This window comes from Delphinapterus leucas, chromosome 10, assembly GCF_059928025.1.
Source record: "Delphinapterus leucas isolate spDelLeu-1000000601 "Yukka" chromosome 10, BTC_Dleu_Yukka2, whole genome shotgun sequence".
Taxonomy (NCBI): Eukaryota; Metazoa; Chordata; class Mammalia; order Artiodactyla; family Monodontidae; genus Delphinapterus; species Delphinapterus leucas.
The window spans coordinates 64,785,161-64,803,705 of record NC_143138.1 but is presented as its reverse complement, the minus strand read 5'-3'; the positions used below and the strand labels follow the sequence as shown (position 1 = coordinate 64,803,705).

The window sequence follows — 18,545 nt, the reverse complement described above, 5'->3', positions numbered from 1 at the left end:
CAGAAAGGTCTTGCCCCCTGCCCCCGGGATGCGTTCCGGCCAGCCTGGCTGTGCAAGGTCGGGGGCTTTGGCTGCAGACGGATTAGGTCTGATCCGATTAGGACCTGGGAGGTCCACTTCGCCCCCTTGCCTGGCGCTGTCAGCGACCGTCCCGCCCTCGTGGGGACTCGGAGACCTCCCGGAGACCCTTCTCCGCCCCGAACACAGGGTTGGCGCAGAAATCCGAGAGGCTCCGTGCCCCCCGGGTTTGGCTCACTGCCACACCGCGGGCTCGGGCTTCCGCCCCCTGCGGCCCTTCCGAGCCCCGCCCGGAGCCTGCGGGTGTCTGCGCCCCCGCCTCCTTGCTTGTCGCTTGGCGGGTGGGTTCCTCGCGGGTGGGGGCCCCGTGCCAGCCCTCCACTGGGAGGGCGGGGCCACGGCCCCGCCCCGCAGGTCTCCCGCCAGTGCACCTGGCAGCTAACGCCACCCGCGGCGCTGTGCGCCTGCACCCGCGCTACCCAACGTCCGTTTGTCTCCGCATCCGGAGCCGGGGGTCTGTCTGTCCCCCTGGCAGGCGGACTGAGCAGGGCAGGCGTCAGAGCTACGTGCGGCGGGGCGGGCGGGGTGGGGGCGGCGCAGAGCGCGGCAGCCGCGGCGAGGGAGGCGGGGAGGCGAGGCGCGCCGGGGACAGCGGCGGACGGCGGCGGCGGCGGCATGCGGCTTCTCCCGTTGCCCATCGTGGGCTGATACGCCCGCAGCACCGGCGGGAGGCGCGGCGGCCGGCGAGCCGAGGGCGCAGCCAGCCGGGCAGACCGCGGACAGCGGTCGGGACGCCGCGCCATGGGTCGAGCCGAGGGCGGGGTCCCGGGTCGGGGGCCGCCGCCGCTGCTGCTGCTTCTGGGGGCCACGCTGGTCCTCGCCACTGGGGCCGCACCGGGTAGGTACCGACAGCGACCGGGACCCCAGCAGCTCTCGCGCCCCACCCTGAGTCAGGGTCCCACTGGCTTCGGGTACAGGCGGAGTCCGCGAGCTGTGGCAAGGGGGCGGGGCAGCGCCTTGCCTGCAGCCCAGGCGGGGGAAGGGGCGCACGAGGAGATGGGAGACTTGGGGGAGGCCGAGTGGTGGGTGGCGGCCCCTACTCTGGTGTGCGGACCCAGGTGTTGGCTGCGGGGGGGGCGTCTGGTGGGCGGAGCCTGAGGGTGAGACTTCGGGGCGGGACCTGGAGGTGATGGGGGGGCGAGAGGATGAGAGTTCGGGGCGGGGCCCTAAGGGTGCGACTCCTGGGCGGGGCCTGGAGGTGGAGGTGGAATGGAGCCCCGAGGGTAAGATTTATGCCAGGAGCTGGAGTCGGGGGCCTCCCTGGTTAGACTGCGGGTGGTGTAGGGGGCGGGGCCTTACGCTTGGGGGTGGGGCCTGAGCGAGGAAACGTTTGGCTGGGTGTGTTCCCTGGCTTATGGGGCGGGCTCGGGGCGGGACTTAACGATGGGGCGTGGCCTTGGGAAATCTTGAAGCTGAGGCTTAGGGCTGGCGGGGTTCTGGGAGAGCAGCCTCGGCGGGGCGGGGCGCAGCCCAAGGCCCTACCACGCCCGCTGCCCTGACGCCAGGCCCCTTTCCCTCCCGCCCACAGTGCGTGAGGCGGGCAGAGCCGTCGAGGCAGACAGGCAGGTGAAGAGAGTCCTGGCATGGGAGCCGCGTGCTAACGACACGCGGGAGAAGGCCGGCCCACCAGCAGCTGGGGAAGATGAGACACCTCGGACTGCGCCCGGCGGCGAGCAGGCGGTGGTGGGCCCTGAGGTCGGGCCAGAGGAGGCTCTGGAGGCATCGGCGGCGGTGACAGACACAACCTGGCTGGAGGCGGACAGCCCAGGCCTGGGCGGAGTGACGGCAGAGGCGGGCAGCGGCGACACCCAGGCCCTTCCAGCCACGCTCCCGGTTCCCGACGAGGCCCTCGGGCAGTCATCGACGCCCCCCGCCACCCCCGAGGCTACAGAGGCCAGCGGGCCACTCTCCCCCACTCCTGGCGACAAGCTGAGCCCAGACCCTGAACTCCCCAAGGAGAGCCCCTTGGAGGTTTGGCTGAACCTGGGAGGCAGCACACCTGACCCTCATGGGCCAGAGCCCACGTACCCCTTTCAGGGCACACTAGAGCCCCACACGGCGTCAGATATAATTGACATCGACTACTTCGAAGGATTGGATGGTGAGGGCCGTGGCGCCGACCTGGGGAGCTTCCCTGGGTCTCCAGGTACCTCAGAGCACCACCCTGATCCTGGGGAAGAGACCCCTTCCTGGAGCCTGCTTGACTTATACGATGACTTCACCCCCTTTGATGAATCTGATTTCTACCCTACCACATCCTTCTATGATGACTTGGATGAAGAAGAGGAGGATGACAAGGATGCAGCAGGAGGCAGAGACCTGGAAGATGAAAATGAAAATGACCTTCTAGTGCCCACTGAGAAACCTGGTCTGGGGCCCGGGACAGGCCAGCCCACCGGTCGGTGGCATGCTGTCCCTCCACAGCATACTCTGGGGATGGTCCCCGGCAGCAGCATCGCCCTCAGGCCCCGCCCAAGAGAGCCAGGCAGGGACCTGGCCCCAAGCGAGAATGTCACTGAGTGCCGCAGTGGCTTTGTGCGACATAACAGCTCCTGCCGGTCAGTGTGCGACCTCTTCCCAAGTTACTGTCACAATGGCGGCCAGTGCTACCTGGTGGAGAACATAGGGGCCTTCTGCAGGTAAGAGTGTGGCAGGCAGGTTCCCGGGGGCTTGTCAGAGAACTCCTGGAGAGGGCATGGGAGGCTGTCTCAGCAGAGAGGGGAATGTGACAGGCACAGCTTCCCAGAGGTTGTGCATTCACAGAAGTCCCAGGTCAAGGGATAGTCACAGCAAATATTCTATAGAATTACATCTTATGTGCACTTCCTGTGATCTCATCACTAGGAGAGTTTCCTCAGAAATAAGATTGTGTATTTCCTCTAAGTGTTGTGTCCTTTACCAAACCAGTAAACTATAGAGGCAAAACGAAGGGACTTGGCTAAAGATTTTGGAAAAGGCCTTTGCTGGCTTGAGGGCAAGTTCTTGTTGGCGAGTTCTGACTAAACTAGTAGAAGGAGTAGGCCCATAAACGTACTGAGAGGAGAGAGAACTGCTGACCACTCCCTCTGAGCCATATGTGTGGCAGGAGGAAGGCCCTGTGACCCTGTGGGGCACATGCCTGGGGTGGCACATACAGTCACAGTGAAGACCTTCTCGCTGGGAGCAGACCCAGAGAGCAGCCATTCGAACAGGTCAAGTCAAGCAGAGTGTCTTTCCTGGTATAGCAGTTGTGGTGGGGTTTCTTGACTTTGGGTCGTGGCTTTGCCCCTCCTACCTTGATTGTTGTCTTCCTGGGGATACCCAATCCAGCGTATTTTAAAGACCCAGAGAGTTTAGTGTCAGAGTAAGGATATTGTCTGCAACCACCATCCCATGCCTCATCAGTAATTACCCCATACACCTGCCGTCACGGCAAGGTAGTTAACCTGCTGGAGAGCTCACTGGCTTATTCTGGAAGAAGCACAAGTCCGGGGTGACCTGGGTGGTTTGCTTGTCTCCATCCTTTACAGGCCCTAGAAGTGGCATGGAGGCCTCAGATTCTTCCTGGGACTTGTTTCCACTGGTCCTAGGAGGAGCAAATCTGGGTGTCTCTTTTTAAAGTGTCATTCCTGATGTTTCTTTTTCTTGGTCTCTTTGGAGGTATGTGAAGAATTCAAATTTCTGTAGGTCTTAATGTTCTGGTAGAATAATAACATACAGAATGCATGAATGCTGCGCCTTTGGCATTAAAGCTTAAGTTCCAGTTCCTTCCCATGAAGTTCTTCTTCCCTGTAAATGATCATGACGTTAGCGTCACTCATACAGGATGTGTCCACACGGTTCTGATTGGAGTTGTCCAGCCATTGCCAAAAAGAGGAACTGTGATCAAGAAATTATGGCAACGAGACCTTGCTGCTTGGTTAAGGGCTACCAGAAATGAGGAAACCCTGTGATTTTGCTCCTCAGCCTCTAGTTGGGGGGACTACAGTAATGATTTTAGCCTGGGAACTATGGAATCTGCAAAATTGTAATCTTTCAACCTACTGGGGGCCTGAGTTTTCACCTTCAAAGTAAGCTCCCCATCAGAGTATGAAATTTGGAGCCCTTGCTGCCTCTGGAGAGCTAGACAGTTCCCAGAACCTCCTGGAGCTATCAGAGGACTCCCAAATGGAAGAGTAAGCGTGTCCTCACTGAGCAGCATGCCTGTACTGACCATGGATCCTCCAGTGGCTCCTGCCTCAGAAGGGCTTCACACAAGTCCACTCCAGCTCTCCTTGCACAGCTTCCATCCCAGGGTCACACTGGGCCTCCCTACCAGAGATTCCTCCTCTGGTGGGTACACCCAGGCCCAGCCCTGGCTTGGAAACTGTTTTGCATTCCACTCACAGGAGGCTGCTGAGCCCTTGGTTGCATACTGCAGCATGTCTTTGTCTCTGTCACACCGACCACTGCAGAGAAATGAGCAGAGCTATGGCTGAACTTCTCTAGAATGGTCGGTTAGAGGGATCTTCTTTCCCCGCCATCCTCCAACAGCCCCCCACGACTGCAAAGCAGCAGTTGGAAAAGAGAATTCCCTGCTAGCCTCGTATCCCTGCCCTATTCTAGGTGTGGAGTACCTAATTCTTCCATGCAAAATTTCCCCATTTCTGGACCCCTTTCTCTTGTCTGTCATTCACCCTGAGGTTCATGTCCTCCCTCCTTTGCCTGCCTCTGTATCCTTCCACATTTTTCCTCTTTGAAGCAGCCTGGTTCCCATGGAAACAGCAATGTCACTGGAAGAGTTGGAGCCTGGGAATGTCCCAAGGGCAAGAGAAAGTCACTCAACGAAAGGACTGAAACCCACCCAGAGGGTTGATTCTCACTCTGCTTTCATGACAGTTCTCATGGTAATAGGACTGGAAGCTTTAGGGGCAGCACTTTGGGGGCTGCAGAGATAAGGGAGAATATACATCTGTCTTTGTGCTTGTTCTTGTCTGTCGCTTCCTTATTTTTCAGTGTCTGGTTAGCCACGTGAACTAGATGGGACTGCAATGCCACAAGATAGGTTTTTCACGTTGTGTAGGGTGGATCCTACTACTTTGTAGCTGTAGCTCCTGTTGGTCTTGTTTTCCATCTTTCTTTTTTCACCAGAGCCCGGGGGGTTGGGGCGGTCTGGGGGGATCTGGGAGAATCCTGTGATTATTCTCACGGAGGTGGAAAACGAGGGTTCCCTTCCCTCCTGGAAACTGAGTTTGCTCAGTTTCTCAGCTCCCCGGTTACCTCATTTGTGTCATGAACCTCTTCATGGAATGGTTGTAAGGACAAGGCAACAATAGCAACCATAAGGTCTGCACAGATGGGGGCCCCAAAGTCCCACTAGGAGCAGGCGGTTGAGGGAAGTCCTGGGGTCAGGGGCCAGGCCCTCACTGCGGCCACGGCTGCCAGCCTGTCGCCTCAGTCTCACCCTGTCACCGCTGCAGGTGCAACACGCAGGACTACATCTGGCACAAGGGGATGCGCTGCGAGTCCATCATCACTGACTTCCAGGTGATGTGTGTGGCCGTAGGCTCGGCCGCCCTTGTGCTGCTCCTGCTCTTCATGATGACGGTGTTCTTCGCCAAGAAGCTCTATCTGCTCAAGACAGAGAACACCAAGCTGCGCAGGACCAAGTGAGTCTGTGACAGCCAACCCCACCCAATCTGACCCAGGGATGTAGTCCTGAGGGTTTCTGGCACGTGCTCTCCATCCCTGGTTGTACTTTTCATACCAAAAATTCACCCAAGCGTAACCATTCCTACACAGAATATGCTGGGATTGCAGCCGAGGTTAAGCCCCTGTGGCACACTGCAGCTGCCCAGCACCATTCCTCACACACACACACACACACACACACACACACACCCCGCCGTATAGAAGGTGCTTAGAAAAGGTAACCTGAGTATAGCAGCTCCCAACTCTGGTCAAGTACGTTACTGTGCTCGGTCCCCCACCCCCACCTGACTGCACCTGCTTCCTGGGTCTCTGACAGCCAGTGGCCAGTGTGAGGATTTTGCTCACAAATCAGCATGAAGTGACTCCAGCTCCCTCAGATCTGCTGTCACTCAATACCAGCTCCTCCTCAGTGAGAGGGTCTAGCACTGCAGTGCGTTGCTTTCCAAACTTGTCAATCCTTGGTCCAGGCAGAAGGGCAGAGGACTCAAGGAAGCCCTCCTAAGTAGAATGTGGGGGGTGGTGAGACCCCGGCCCTCACTTTCTCCACTGTGGATTCTAAGGGCTGTGTGGGGATATGGAGTCTCATTTCAGCTCTTAGCAGAGGAGTGACTACTGTGCACATGTGAGAATCAGCATGCATTTACCCTTTAAGTCCATGCTTGAACACTCGAATGTGACCTTACACACTATGAGAGAATCACTGTGGTCACTAAGCAAAGTAAAGAACCTTCTGAAATGTCACAGGAGTCACAGAAGGAGGAGACTGGAGTTCAGCTTCCTCTGGACCCAAGAGACAATTTATGCAGACCTGCCGCCCACCCCCCATTTCAACCTGTTGTCCAAGTAATCCCCTCCCCCTGACCCGAGACTCCCTCCAGAGAACGTGACCAAAGGACTTGCCCTGGGTCCTGGGAAAAGGACAAAACGCCATCTGTTGCTCCTTTGCTGGGTGAACTTGTGAGATGTGCAGATGCCAGCAGCTCTCTGCAGCCTTTCAGCTAACCGTTGTGGGCCTGCAAGGGCCTCTGCATTGTGCCTGTGCATTGAGGCAGGGCTGCATCTGTGCCTGTGATCACAAGCCAAGACCCTTGGCTCCTCACGCTGACACCAGAGGGTTGGAGTGGCGGGGAGGGTCAGGGTGGGGATGGGACCACCGATCAGGGCTGCTGCTGATAGGAGAGAAGAAGCAGCTGCCAGGCGAGGGGAGAAGCAAGAGCTGAGGCCCAGGGAAGGGCCTCCTAGGTCATCCTACTGTAGTTGCTTATGCGTTTTGTGCAAAACATGGCTTCCGCAGCCCTTCAGCTCAAATGCCGCCTCCCTTTTTTCCTTCTGCATACCTTCTTTCTTTCCCAAGCCTGGTTACTGCTCTGAAAATGCTATATGTACCCAGTGCACTACAGATACTGCTGCAGCTTATTGATTCTAAGATACACTTTTTTTTCACATATTAACATCTCTGAAACTGGATGTGTCTTACAGTCGCTGGCGTCCTATAACCACTGTTGGCCTGATGGCAGTCATGATGTAGTTGTAATTGTCTGGCATGCACAAACGTGGTCATAGCTGTTCATATCATTGTCAGTTCTTTATCTAAAGTCTAAATGAGCTCCTTAAAGTGTGTAATAAAAACTCTAGGTGATAAGAAAGCATTGGATCATGGTTTAAAATGGTAGAAGATTTTTCTTAGTGGTACATCAAATAGTGGTGCATCTGTGGCATTTGATGAAATACAGTCCCTGACCCATGAAGCTTCTATCAGATTTCGCTGTGATCGTTTCACTTACATTTTTCCCTTCTCTCTTCTGTCCTAACCAGCAAATTCCGGACCCCATCTGAGCTCCACAACGATAACTTCTCCCTCTCCACCATTGCTGAGGGCTCTCACCCAAACGTAAGGAAACTTTGCAACGCTCCCCATACCTGCTCCCCCCCATGCCTGTGCCTTGGCTCTCTATGATAATGTTATCTGTCAGGTAACTTGTCTTCTTCACATCTGTCCTTGTGCAGGCTCCAGCCCCTGGCCACATCTCTGGTCCACTTCAGAGTGTGGAGCCACTCTTCAGAGCTCTGAGGATCAGGATAGGGCAGGCAGTTGGGGCCGTGAAAGTGAGAATAAGGGCGTGATGGTGTACCACTTCCCAGACAAACAAAGTTATACAAAGTACAGAAGATCTGTTTCTAGGATGACACATGATTTTTAGCTTCATCTAGGCTTTAGAAGTCTGATTTTTGTCTTTCTATTTTCTATATCAAGGAGAAAGGCTCCGCTTTCATTGCTAGGGAATTCCCTGCTGGTCATTGAAGCAAATGATGGTTGCTCTTTAGGATGAGTGGGAAAACCTCTGGGATGGCTGGAAAAACAGTGTCTTTGACACTGTTTTGAGGACCCTAAAAATGAGCAGGCTTATATACATTGGTTACGGCTGAGGTAAGCACAAAACACTTATGGTAGGGTGGAAGCATAAGTCTAGGGGTGAATCTGTCCTTAGGAGTATAGGCTCATAAATATAAGTTGAAACCCAATAAAAGGTCCCAATAGACCATTTTCTAAAGACACTGGCCCAGTGTGTTATCTGGACCAGACTAACCAGTCAAATACTGGGTACTGTCAGAATTTCAGAAATAAAGCAGAAACCATCCAAGCCCTAAATCATATCAGATCCAAACGCAAGAATTCTGCACATGACACAGGCTCCATACCTCCAGGTAAATGCATCATTACACAGATAACGGAGTGAAACTAAGACTTTTCAGATGGAAACAGTGGAACTTAAGAGGAAATTTTGAAGAAGTTCTTTGAAATAATGGGCCATAGAGTATAAGAGCTCACAGGGGCCTTCACAGTCTAGGCCAGTGCTGTCCAGAGGGACTTTCTGTGAGATAGAAAAGTTGTGTGTCTGTACTGTCCACTACAGCAGCCATCAGCTACCTGTGGCTTCAGAACTCTCGGAATGTGGCTAGTGCCACCATATTGGACAGCACAGATCTAGACCATTGTCTTCTTTTTATAGGTGGGGAAAGTGTAGCCCCAGAAGGAGAAAGAGAGAATAATAGTACATGAGACCTTGATCACCAGATCCCAGAAAAGAAAAGCTTGGCCTGGTGGAGGAGGAGCAAAGGGGTCTATTTAAAATAAGAAATGAAAGAGGCCAATTTAGGATAATTTTTTAAAGTCTTTGATATAAAGGGTAGAGAAAGAACATGCTTGTTTTGCACCAAGATATTAATAAGTTCAAGATGGACATGATAACCAGGAGAACAACATGTCCTGTAATCGCTGGGATTGGTAACCACTTTAATCAACCCACAAGGATATAGGATGAGCCTTATCTTGGGACACCCTATCCCTACCTTACCAGGCCTCTTGCAGTGATGTGCATTTAGTTGTCATTTATGGACTACTAGTGAATGATGGCCTGCCATGGGGTCTCTCAGGTCCACTGTCTGATCTGCCATCTCGTACATGTGGGACAGCAGGCCTGACCCATACAGTGGTGCCTGCAGTCAGGGTGTCTATTGTCCATGGAGTGTGAGGGTTCTTAGTAAAGTTTCTGACTCATGCATTTCGGGCACCCTTGTTATGTCCACCTTTCCTCTTCACCAAGATGGAGGGGAAAGAAATAGCTCCTCTTGGAGGCCTTGGTTGCATGAGCCAATACAAAGGTTTCCAGTTCTTCTTGGCCTGAGCCAACTTTGTGAAAGCAAGGCATTTGTCCATGAAAGCTGCCACTGACCTTGAGTTCAGAATATGGCAAAACAGAGGGGCTTTCCTGGTGGCGCAGTGGTTAAGAACCAGCCTGCCAACGCAGGAGACACGGGTTCGAGCCCTGATCCGGGAAGATCCCCCATGCCATGAAGCAACTAAGCCCATGCGCCACAACTACTGAGCCTGCACTCTAGAGCCCACGAGCCACAGCTACTAGCCCGTGTGCCACAGCTACTGAAGCCAGCCTGCCTAGAGCCCGTGCTCCCAACAAAAGAATCCACCACAATGAGAAGCCCAGGCACCGCACAAAGAGTAGCCCCCACGCACCGCAACTAGAGAAAAAAGCACATACGAAGACCCAATGCAGCCAAAAATAAATAGATAAATGAATAAATTAAAAAAAAAAAGAATATGGCAAAACAAAAATGGAATGGAGCAGGGTGGTCAGCCATGGTAGACTCTGCCTGAGAAGGGCCATGGGGTTGTCTGGGCAGCACCCGGGGCATCCCTCAGCGAAGTTGTGCTCTCTAGCTCCTCTTGGATCTTGAGGGCCATTTCCACCTGGCATCCTTCCCTCAGCTTGTGTCCCAGGACACATCCTGTCCTTTCTGCCAAAACTCTGAGCATGTGAGGGGGTGACTCTCCTGTCCAGCGGGTGGATTTTCTACAAACTTCATCTCTAATTCCCTCCACCCAGCCCGGAAGTCAGACTCGGTCATAGTCAAGATCTTGTGGGCATTGACAGTTAAGACAGTTGCCGCTTTATGATGAAGTGGAGCCCTAGCCCTTGCTTCAGCCACCACAGTGATTGCTTACAAGTGATGCTAGCAGCAGGATGAAAGTGAGAAAACCTCCAGGTGAGCTAGGAGCTGAAACGAGGGCACCTGAGTCAAGCCTGCTCATTTAGTCTCCCCATCCCTCTCCCTTCACCCCTCAAATTTCCTTGTTGGTTTTGGCATCTCCTAAAATTTTGGAGAGTTTTATTTATCTTAGTAGAGGGGTTCTTTCTTTTACATAAGTCAAGGAGATTGAATGGGTCATTTTCCTACCCAGTTTCAGTGATCTCTATAAGCCACACTCTGAAAAGATTTCAAACAAACAAAAAAAACCATGCTGCTTTGGGTCTGGTGGGGGAAGGGTCCGTGGCTGGTGTCTGTGTAGAGGGCACGTCCCTTTCCTTTGCTACACGCATCGCTCTGTGCTGCTCCTCGCCTGGGCCCTCTGGACTGACCTGGGGCCCTGTGGCTGGTGAGCCAGCGGCCGAGTGCGTGTGAGTCTTGTGGAGCTGAGCAGCCAGCCTAGGAAAGGAACTTCGGGAGGAAAAGGAAAAGCCCAAAGCTCCTCAGCCCCTGCTGTGGAGGTTTGCCGTTTTCCAGGAGGAATGGCGAGTGTGTAGGAAGCCGGGCGCTCTCCAGCTGCACAGCATGAGTGAAGTCACCTGAACTCCATGGGCAAACTGCCCAAGCGCTGAGAACCACCCTGTTGGTTCTCACAGCTCTGCTGTTAGAGCAAGGCATGGCTGTAACTTGGTCCTCCTGCGATTTGACAGACCTTCCAAGATGTCCCTTAGTGTTTCCCACCGCCATCCCACCCCCCAATTTAAACCTTTCTTACTTCCCAGTCTCTGTTTCTTCCATGTATTTGGTAAAACACTGACTGCCCACCCCATTCTGATAGAGGCTTGTGTCTGGACAAGCAGGCGTCCAGGCCTGAACCCCTGGCTGAAGGATGCCCATGCCGCTGGGGCAGAATGCCAGAAATAGTTCCCAGGACTTAGCCCAGAGGGAAGTCCAGTTCCCTCTTAATGAGGGACTCCCACCAAATCAAAGGCGCATAATCCTTCTGCTGAGGGATTCAGCAACTCTAGGCTTAAGAGGATGGAGCTCTGAGGGAAACACTTGGACTAGGATAGCTCCATCTTGGTCTAGACACACCCTCACCCGTTCTACATGTTGAAGGTACTTAGCTCATCTCATAGCATTGTCTGGATACCTGTGTTCCTTATTTTTAGGATCTACTATTTCCTCCTATTGACCCAGAAGGCAGCTTTCTCATCTGTCCAAATCCCATAAGCCCTCACGGTGCCAGTTTTAATTTGGGTCCCCACCCTCATGGCATCACAGTTTTGATGCCCAGGTCTATAAGACTCACCAAATACACTTTTTTCACATTATGAGAATATCCCTGTGCCCCTGCATCCCCCCAAGGTGTGTGTGATGGGGCGGGACTGGGGGCAGTTATCTTGAAAAACATGAAAGTGATTTCCACGCTTGTAAGAGGAGAGGTGAGTACAGGCCATCTTGTTTTGCTTCAAGTTTTGCTGTGATCCAAAGTCCATTCTACTCAGGGTCTCAAGCGATCATGCCCAGCGTCTTCCCACACACAATACAGAAGTTCTGCCTCATTCTGCTTCCCTCTCTATAAAAAACCTGTGTGTGTGTGTGTGTGTGTGTGTGTGTGTGTACAAAATACACTTAATATATCAGGGCAATCTTTCCATCTCAGCACATATACATTTATGCCATTGAACAGTTTTTTCTAAACCTCTGCAAGCAGTGGTAGAAAATATCAAGTGCCTATGCGTGCTGTGCGCAGCTGCCTTGCGTGAAGCCTGCCTCAGCACAGAATGAAGTTCATTTCCTCTTGTGCTTGTCTCACTGGAAATGGGGAACATGTGTTCCGCTGTTGTCTGTAAATTACTCCTGAGGTCTTTGAAACTCTATCAAATTGTTCTGTTCAAGCTGGTCTTCTGGGAAAGTGCTAAGTGAGGCTGGAGCAAGGGGCAGGTAACAGTGATTTCTACATGCACAGTATGTTTAAACACCCGTAGCAACCGATGTAGGCCTGGAGCCTTTCCCTACTTTCCAACTAGTCACTTGCCTGACCTAGTGCCATTATGGGTCAAATTCAGTAGCAGGGAGCATGGACAAGAGCTCACAGTTTTTTGTGTTTTTTTTAATTTATTTGTTTATTTTTGGCTGCATCGGGTCTTCGTTGCTATGCGCGGGCTTTCTCTAGTTGCGGTGAGCAGGGGCTTGTCTTTGTTGCGGTGTGCGGGCTTCTCATTGTGGTGGCTTCTCTTGTTGCAGAGCCCGGGCTCTGGGTGCACGGGCTCAGTAGTTGTCGCTCGTGGGCTCTAGAGCGCAGGCTCAGTAGTTGTGGCGCACGGGCTTAGTTGCTCCGCGGCATGTGGGATCTTCCCAGACCAGGGCTCGAACCCTTGTACCCTGCATTGGCAGGCAGATTCTTAACCACTGCGCCACCAGGGAAACCCAAGCTCACAGTTTTGTGGAGAATGCCTTGGTCCTTAAGCATGATGAGTACCTTGAATTTTGGTTAAAGCAAGAAAGGTCTGAGCTAGCTGATCGGATAGGGACGTTACCCTTCTTCCCATCCATGAACCTGCCTGGGTAGCTACACGACCTCTTTGATCAGCACAGTTCCAAGCACTTGAGAAAGAACTGAGGCCCATTGAGTTGCACAGGGTAAAATCCCCTCAGGCGGTCCTAAAGGAAAAGAGTAGTGGGAAGGCAGGCATTGCTGTAAGAGTTCTCTGAATGCAGAGCCGGAGCACTGTGTACTGGTGTGGGTTTCCTGAAAACCTTTAACAAATTCAGTTCAGGTTCAGGAGCTTGTCACAGGGCTGCAGGCAGCACACGTGGATAGGCAGGAGGGCACGAGTACCAGTCAGAGATGGGTCATGAACCAGCAGCACAGAGCTTGGATTGAGGAAACACCTTGTAAGTTAGCATCTTTTGGTAGATAAATTCTGATAGGAAGAGGCTCACACATCTCCAGCCTCTAGTCAGAGAACATATATTTGCTGTGGGGAGAGAGGCCCTAATTTTGCCAGGAACAGCTCTGCACCTGACCACAGTCCAGTTTGTGCCCCACTGAATACACCGACAAGTCATGTTCCTGATCAAGACCTTTCTGTGAGAGCAGAACTCAACAAGATGGAGGGCCGTGTGAAGAGGGGCCAGGCAGAGCTCACCAACAGGTGAGGCTTTAGAGGGGCCAGGCCAAGTATTAAAAGGGACTGTTTCTCCCCAGTCTCTGCCAAAGAGAAAACCTCACACTGGCCTAAGTTAAAGGTATTTGTAATGCAATTACCTGTCAAGTTTTCATCTATATCTGGCCAGTGTTTTTGAGGATGATGTTCCTAAAAAGTAGCTGCTAATGAGTCTCTTTGGTTCAGTCACGTCTCAGAGCTTTCTTCCTTTTTTCAGTTATGATTCTTTCAGCCAAATTGAAAAGTCTGAGATGTTATTTGATCCCTCTACCCACTGTCTCCTTCCCACCCCTCCCTCACCTTTTTTTTCCTCTTTCAGGATGATTCTAGTGCTCCCCATAAAATCCAGGAAGCTCTCAAGTCCTGCCTGAAAGAGGAGGAGCCATTTAACATTCAGAACTCCATGTCGCCCAAACTCGAGGGTGGCAAAGGTGACCAGGCCGACTTGGAGGTGAATTGTCTTCAGAACAACTTAACCTAAAGCAGAGCAAAAAGAGAGGAAATGGGGGTGGGGGGGTGGGGAGGGGAGAAGAATATCCTCCTCTTGTACAGAGTATTTCTTGTAACCATTTGTTAAACTCCTTTCTTTTTTCTGATCTCATGGCATGCTTTGGTGTATTTTGTACAGGAGGGAAAAAACACAAAATATGCAAAGAACCTAAAGAGAATTGCATACACTGGATTGTTTTGTCTGTGCTGTCTGTACATTGCTTCTGCTGCTGTGATTTCTAAACCTATGCTGTTATTCAACTGACTTTTTTTTTGTACTTTGACCCACCTTTTTTTGAAATACCAGTAAAAAACAAAGTTCTTGAAATAAAACTTTTTAAAAAGCCATTTTCCTGATGTAATTTTTTCTACTCCCTACCCCTTCTTGTCAGTTTGAGTTGAATTCTTCCCTTCATTAAAGATGTGTATTTATACATGTTTGAAATCCCAGAAATTGTCTATGTATTAGTCTGCTTGAGCCGCCATAACAAAATACTACAGACTGGGAGTCTTAAACAACAGACATTTATTTTCTGAGAGTTCTGGAGACTGGAAGTCCAAGATAAAAGTGCCAACAGAGTTGGTTTCTGGTGAGGCCTCTCTTTCTGGCTTGCAAACAGCCACCTTCTTGCTGTGTCCACACATGGCCTTTTCTCTGTGTGCATATGGAGAGAGAGAGAGCTCTCTAGTGTCTGTTCCTCTTTTTATAAGGACACCAGTCCTATTGGATTAGGGCCCTACTCTGATGACCTCATTTAACCTTAATTACCTTATCTCCAAATACAGTCACATTAGGGGTTAGGGCTTCAACATGTGATATTTGGGGGACACAATTCAGTCCATAACAGTCTGTAGCACCTGTTAAGAATACTCTTCCCTTCATTTTTTTTTTTTTAATTTTTAAAAAATTATTTATTTTATTTTTGGCTGCGTTGGTCTTCATTGCTGTGCACAGGCTTTCTCTAGTTGTAGTGAGTGCGGGCTACTCTTCGTTGCTGTGCGCAGGCTTCTCACTGGTGGCTTCTCTTGTTGCGGAGCACGGGTTTTAGGCACGTGGGCTTCAGTAATTGTGGCACGCAGGCTCAGTAGTTGTGGCTTGTGGGCTCTAGAGCGCAGGCTCAGTAGTTGTGGTGCATGGGCTTAGCTGCCCCGCGGCATGTGGAATCTTCCTGGACCAGGGCTCGAACCTGTGAACCCTGCATTGGCAGGTGGATTCTTAACCACTGCACCACCAGGGAAGCCCTATCTTTCCTTCTTTCATAAATATTTATTCAGCACATACTCAGCCAGGTGGTATGCTAGATGCCAGGAGCTCTAGATGAATAAGATAGATCCTAACCTCAAGAAGTTAACGGTGTACTTGAGAAACAGTCTTATAAACAAATAATTATAATACAGTGTGTCAGTTCTTAATAGAGGTATATACAGAGCTGTGAGAGTTGGAGTTATGAATTCAGAAAGGCTTCAAGGAGAGAGGTTTAAATTGGACTTTGAAGGATGAGGGGGCATTTTTCAAGAAGATGCAGGAGAAGACATTCAAGGCAGAGGGAGAATACTCACAGGAAAGTCGTGCTATGTGACTAGAGGTTGTGAGAGACAGAGAGGTCCTATGTGATGAGGTTGGAAAGGGCAATTTAGGACAGGTTGCCAAGGTAGACGATGGTAAAGGCAGAGAGAATGGGGATTGTAGCAATCCAGGCAACAAATGAGGATGGATTAGAGAGAGTGTTAAGAGTTCAAATATCCAGAATTAATACTGGTGGTGAGAGTTTTCTAGAACTTTGCCTGTGTTCAAACTGTGAGAATTCCAATAACTGGAATCCCCATGAGTATGTTTCTTTTGCCTAATTTCTGCTGATTCCCCCTGATTTGTCTCCTCTTGTGCCTCATTATTTTTTATTTTGTGCTGGACATTGTATTTGAAAAATTGTTTATTGAGATTTTCAGATCTAGGATGACTCTTCCTTTAGAGGGGGTTTTTGTTTGCTTCTGTCACATGGCCGGGGCACTAGAATTCTGAGATCACATTATTCCAGATTCAAAGTTGGAGATTTCCTGGCCACTGAAGGCAGACTGCGGACCTATCAGATTGTGCAAGGGCTGGTTTGCTTTCAGTTCATCCTTACCCCTTAGGGCACAATCATCTGGGGTCTCAGCCCCAAACAGGCAGTGGTTTATCAGTGTCCCACCTTTGGTGGACCCTGAACTCCAACACCCCCCGACCCCCAACCTTGCAAGACTTCCAGAAATACACAGCTCATTCTCTTAGTCACCTCTTCCAAATGGGCAAGTGCCTCCAGGGAAAAGTGGCCCTGAATGCTGGGCCTACCTGTCTGGATTCCTGTCCTCTCTGGGATGTCAGCCTAACAATTCTTTAGAATCTTGTTTGCTTGTTGATGCTTTTAAGATGTTTGTACAGCCTTTTGATTGTCCTTAGTGGAAGGGTTGGTCCAGTTCACCTAGTCTCCCATTTACTGACAACAGAAGTCCTCTGTTTTCATCTCGGGACTCTTGCCCAGATGGCATTCCACTGGTGCCATGAGCTCAGTCTGCTCCTTGCTATTGGATAAGGCTGCATATTGGGATTGTTGGCCTGTGTGTATTATGGTTTCCTAACCTGACCCATGTCCACTTTGGGAGGTTGGCATGGTTCTGCTTAGGACTTCCTGTAATCTCTGATTTAGGGGACAGACCTGTGTTTCATGGATAAGCACCTCTGGATTGTTCACAAGGAGGCCCAATCAAGAGGGATTGTATGTGAAAGCACTTTGTAAATTCTAAATCCCATCCAGACACAAAGGTTTATTAGTATTGTGTTTGTTTTGTTTTTCCCACAAGAATATTATGAAATGCAGATGAAAGCCCCTGGCCCTATCCTACCTTCATAGCACATGCAGGAGGGATAGGAAAACCCAGATCAGAAGGCAACAGGAGATAGTGCAGGCCTAATGAATAGACTTACCTCGTGTTGCCAAGAGTCTTTGACCCAAAGGAGGGGCTGATGTGTTGGAGTAGGATATATTGATGTGTATCTGTGCCGACCCTCTTTCCTGCCTTGTGCTTGTGCTTCTCGGTGCTTACGCTCCATGGGGCTGGCCAGCATCCTCTCTGGGGACCTCCATCTCTGCTGTTCCCTCCCTCATCTGCGCCCACAGTAATTGCCTAGCACTGAGACAGCATCCCCCTTGGTGCTTTTTTTTTTAGAGGATAGTCCCTGGAGACCTTCTTTGTGCTTTTTCCACTCCACTGCACAGCTTGTCCTGTGTCCTTCTCGCTAAAGAAAGGACAAACTGAAAATGTGGGTAACTTAGGCAGCAAGGAAGGAAAATCATTAGTCTGGGGAGCCTTTCAGCACCGATGGGTCGTTTCACTTGGGAGAAGTGTACGTGCGATGCTGAACCATCCGTTGATATAAGGCGTATCCTTACACACATGGCACACCTGTGTTAGTTTCCTGGGGCTGCCATAACAAATTACCACAAACTGAATGGCTTCAAACAGCAGAAACGTATTATTCTCTCACTGTTCTGAAGGCTAGAAGTCTGAAATCAAGGTGTCAGCAGGACTGTGCTCCCTCAGCTCCAGGGAAGAATCCTTCGTTCCCTCTTCCTAGCTTCTGGTGGTTGCCAGTAATCCTTGGCATTCTTTGGCCTGTAGTTACTCCAGTTTCTGCCTCTGCCTTCACGTGGTTGTCTTCCCTCTGTGTGTGCCCTTGTCTCTGTGTCTTCACAAGGCCTTCTTATAAGGACACAAGTCATTGGATTTAAGGTCCACCCTAATCCAGTATGACCTTGTCTTCACTTGATTACAACTGCAGAGTCCCTATTTCCAAATAAGGTTACACTCACAGGTACTGGGAGTTAGACCTTCAACATACCTTTTTGTGGGGGACACAGTTCAACCCACAAATACACCTTACTAGGTACAGCACACTTTCAGATTCATGTTCTCATCACATCCTCACCAGAGCCTGGAGACCAGGCCTTAGGACCGGAAAGCAGCAGTGACAGTATTAGACACCAGACCTTGAACTTTTTCAGTGTCCTTTCCTCTGTATGACATCACACTGTAGACACTATATTTACAGTTCCTTGTCCTTTCTCATATCATTTATAGAAATAAAAAAGTTATCCTGTACTCCAAAAAGCAACACTACACACCAAACTCAGGGCTAGAAAGTCTCTCCATTTAGGAGTCAAGTGACATCTCTGAGCCTCAGGTCCTTCACCTGTAAAATTCCTATCTTTTAACAGGACTACCTGTGCATCAGGGATAGAGCAATGACCAAAACGGACAAAAAGCCCCGCCTGGTGGAGCTTACTTCCCATGTCACGGGGTCATACGAGGTAAAGTACGTGGAGGGATTCTGAGACACAGAAGGGGCTATACAAAACCACCTTCAGGCCCAAGGGAAAGGGTGAGTCCCTGCAGGGGGATGAAGGCGGCTTTACTGAGATGTGTAAGCACCGCCACTGCTGAGAACGGCAGCAGAGGCTCTTGCCTCAGCACAGGTACCGGAGAGGCTTGGGGGAAGAATGTGGGGCTCCGCTAAAGCAAACTTGGAAGTAATTTTGTCTCCTGAGTGTGTTA

The 18,545-nt window shown here is 51.0% G+C and overlaps 1 protein-coding gene across 1 annotated transcript; it reads left to right on the top strand.

The window, feature by feature from the left end:
• Positions 1-611: 611 nt before the first annotated feature.
• On the top strand, positions 612-15,342 carry CSPG5 (chondroitin sulfate proteoglycan 5). Its single transcript, XM_022573290.2, has 5 exons — positions 612-916; positions 1,607-2,717; positions 5,517-5,705; positions 7,564-7,639; positions 13,786-15,342. The coding sequence occupies exons 1-5, from the start codon at positions 820-822 to the stop codon at positions 13,945-13,947; spliced, it is 1,635 nt and encodes a 544-aa protein (XP_022428998.2). The 5' UTR covers positions 612-819; the 3' UTR covers positions 13,948-15,342.
• Positions 15,343-18,545: the final 3,203 nt, after the last annotated feature.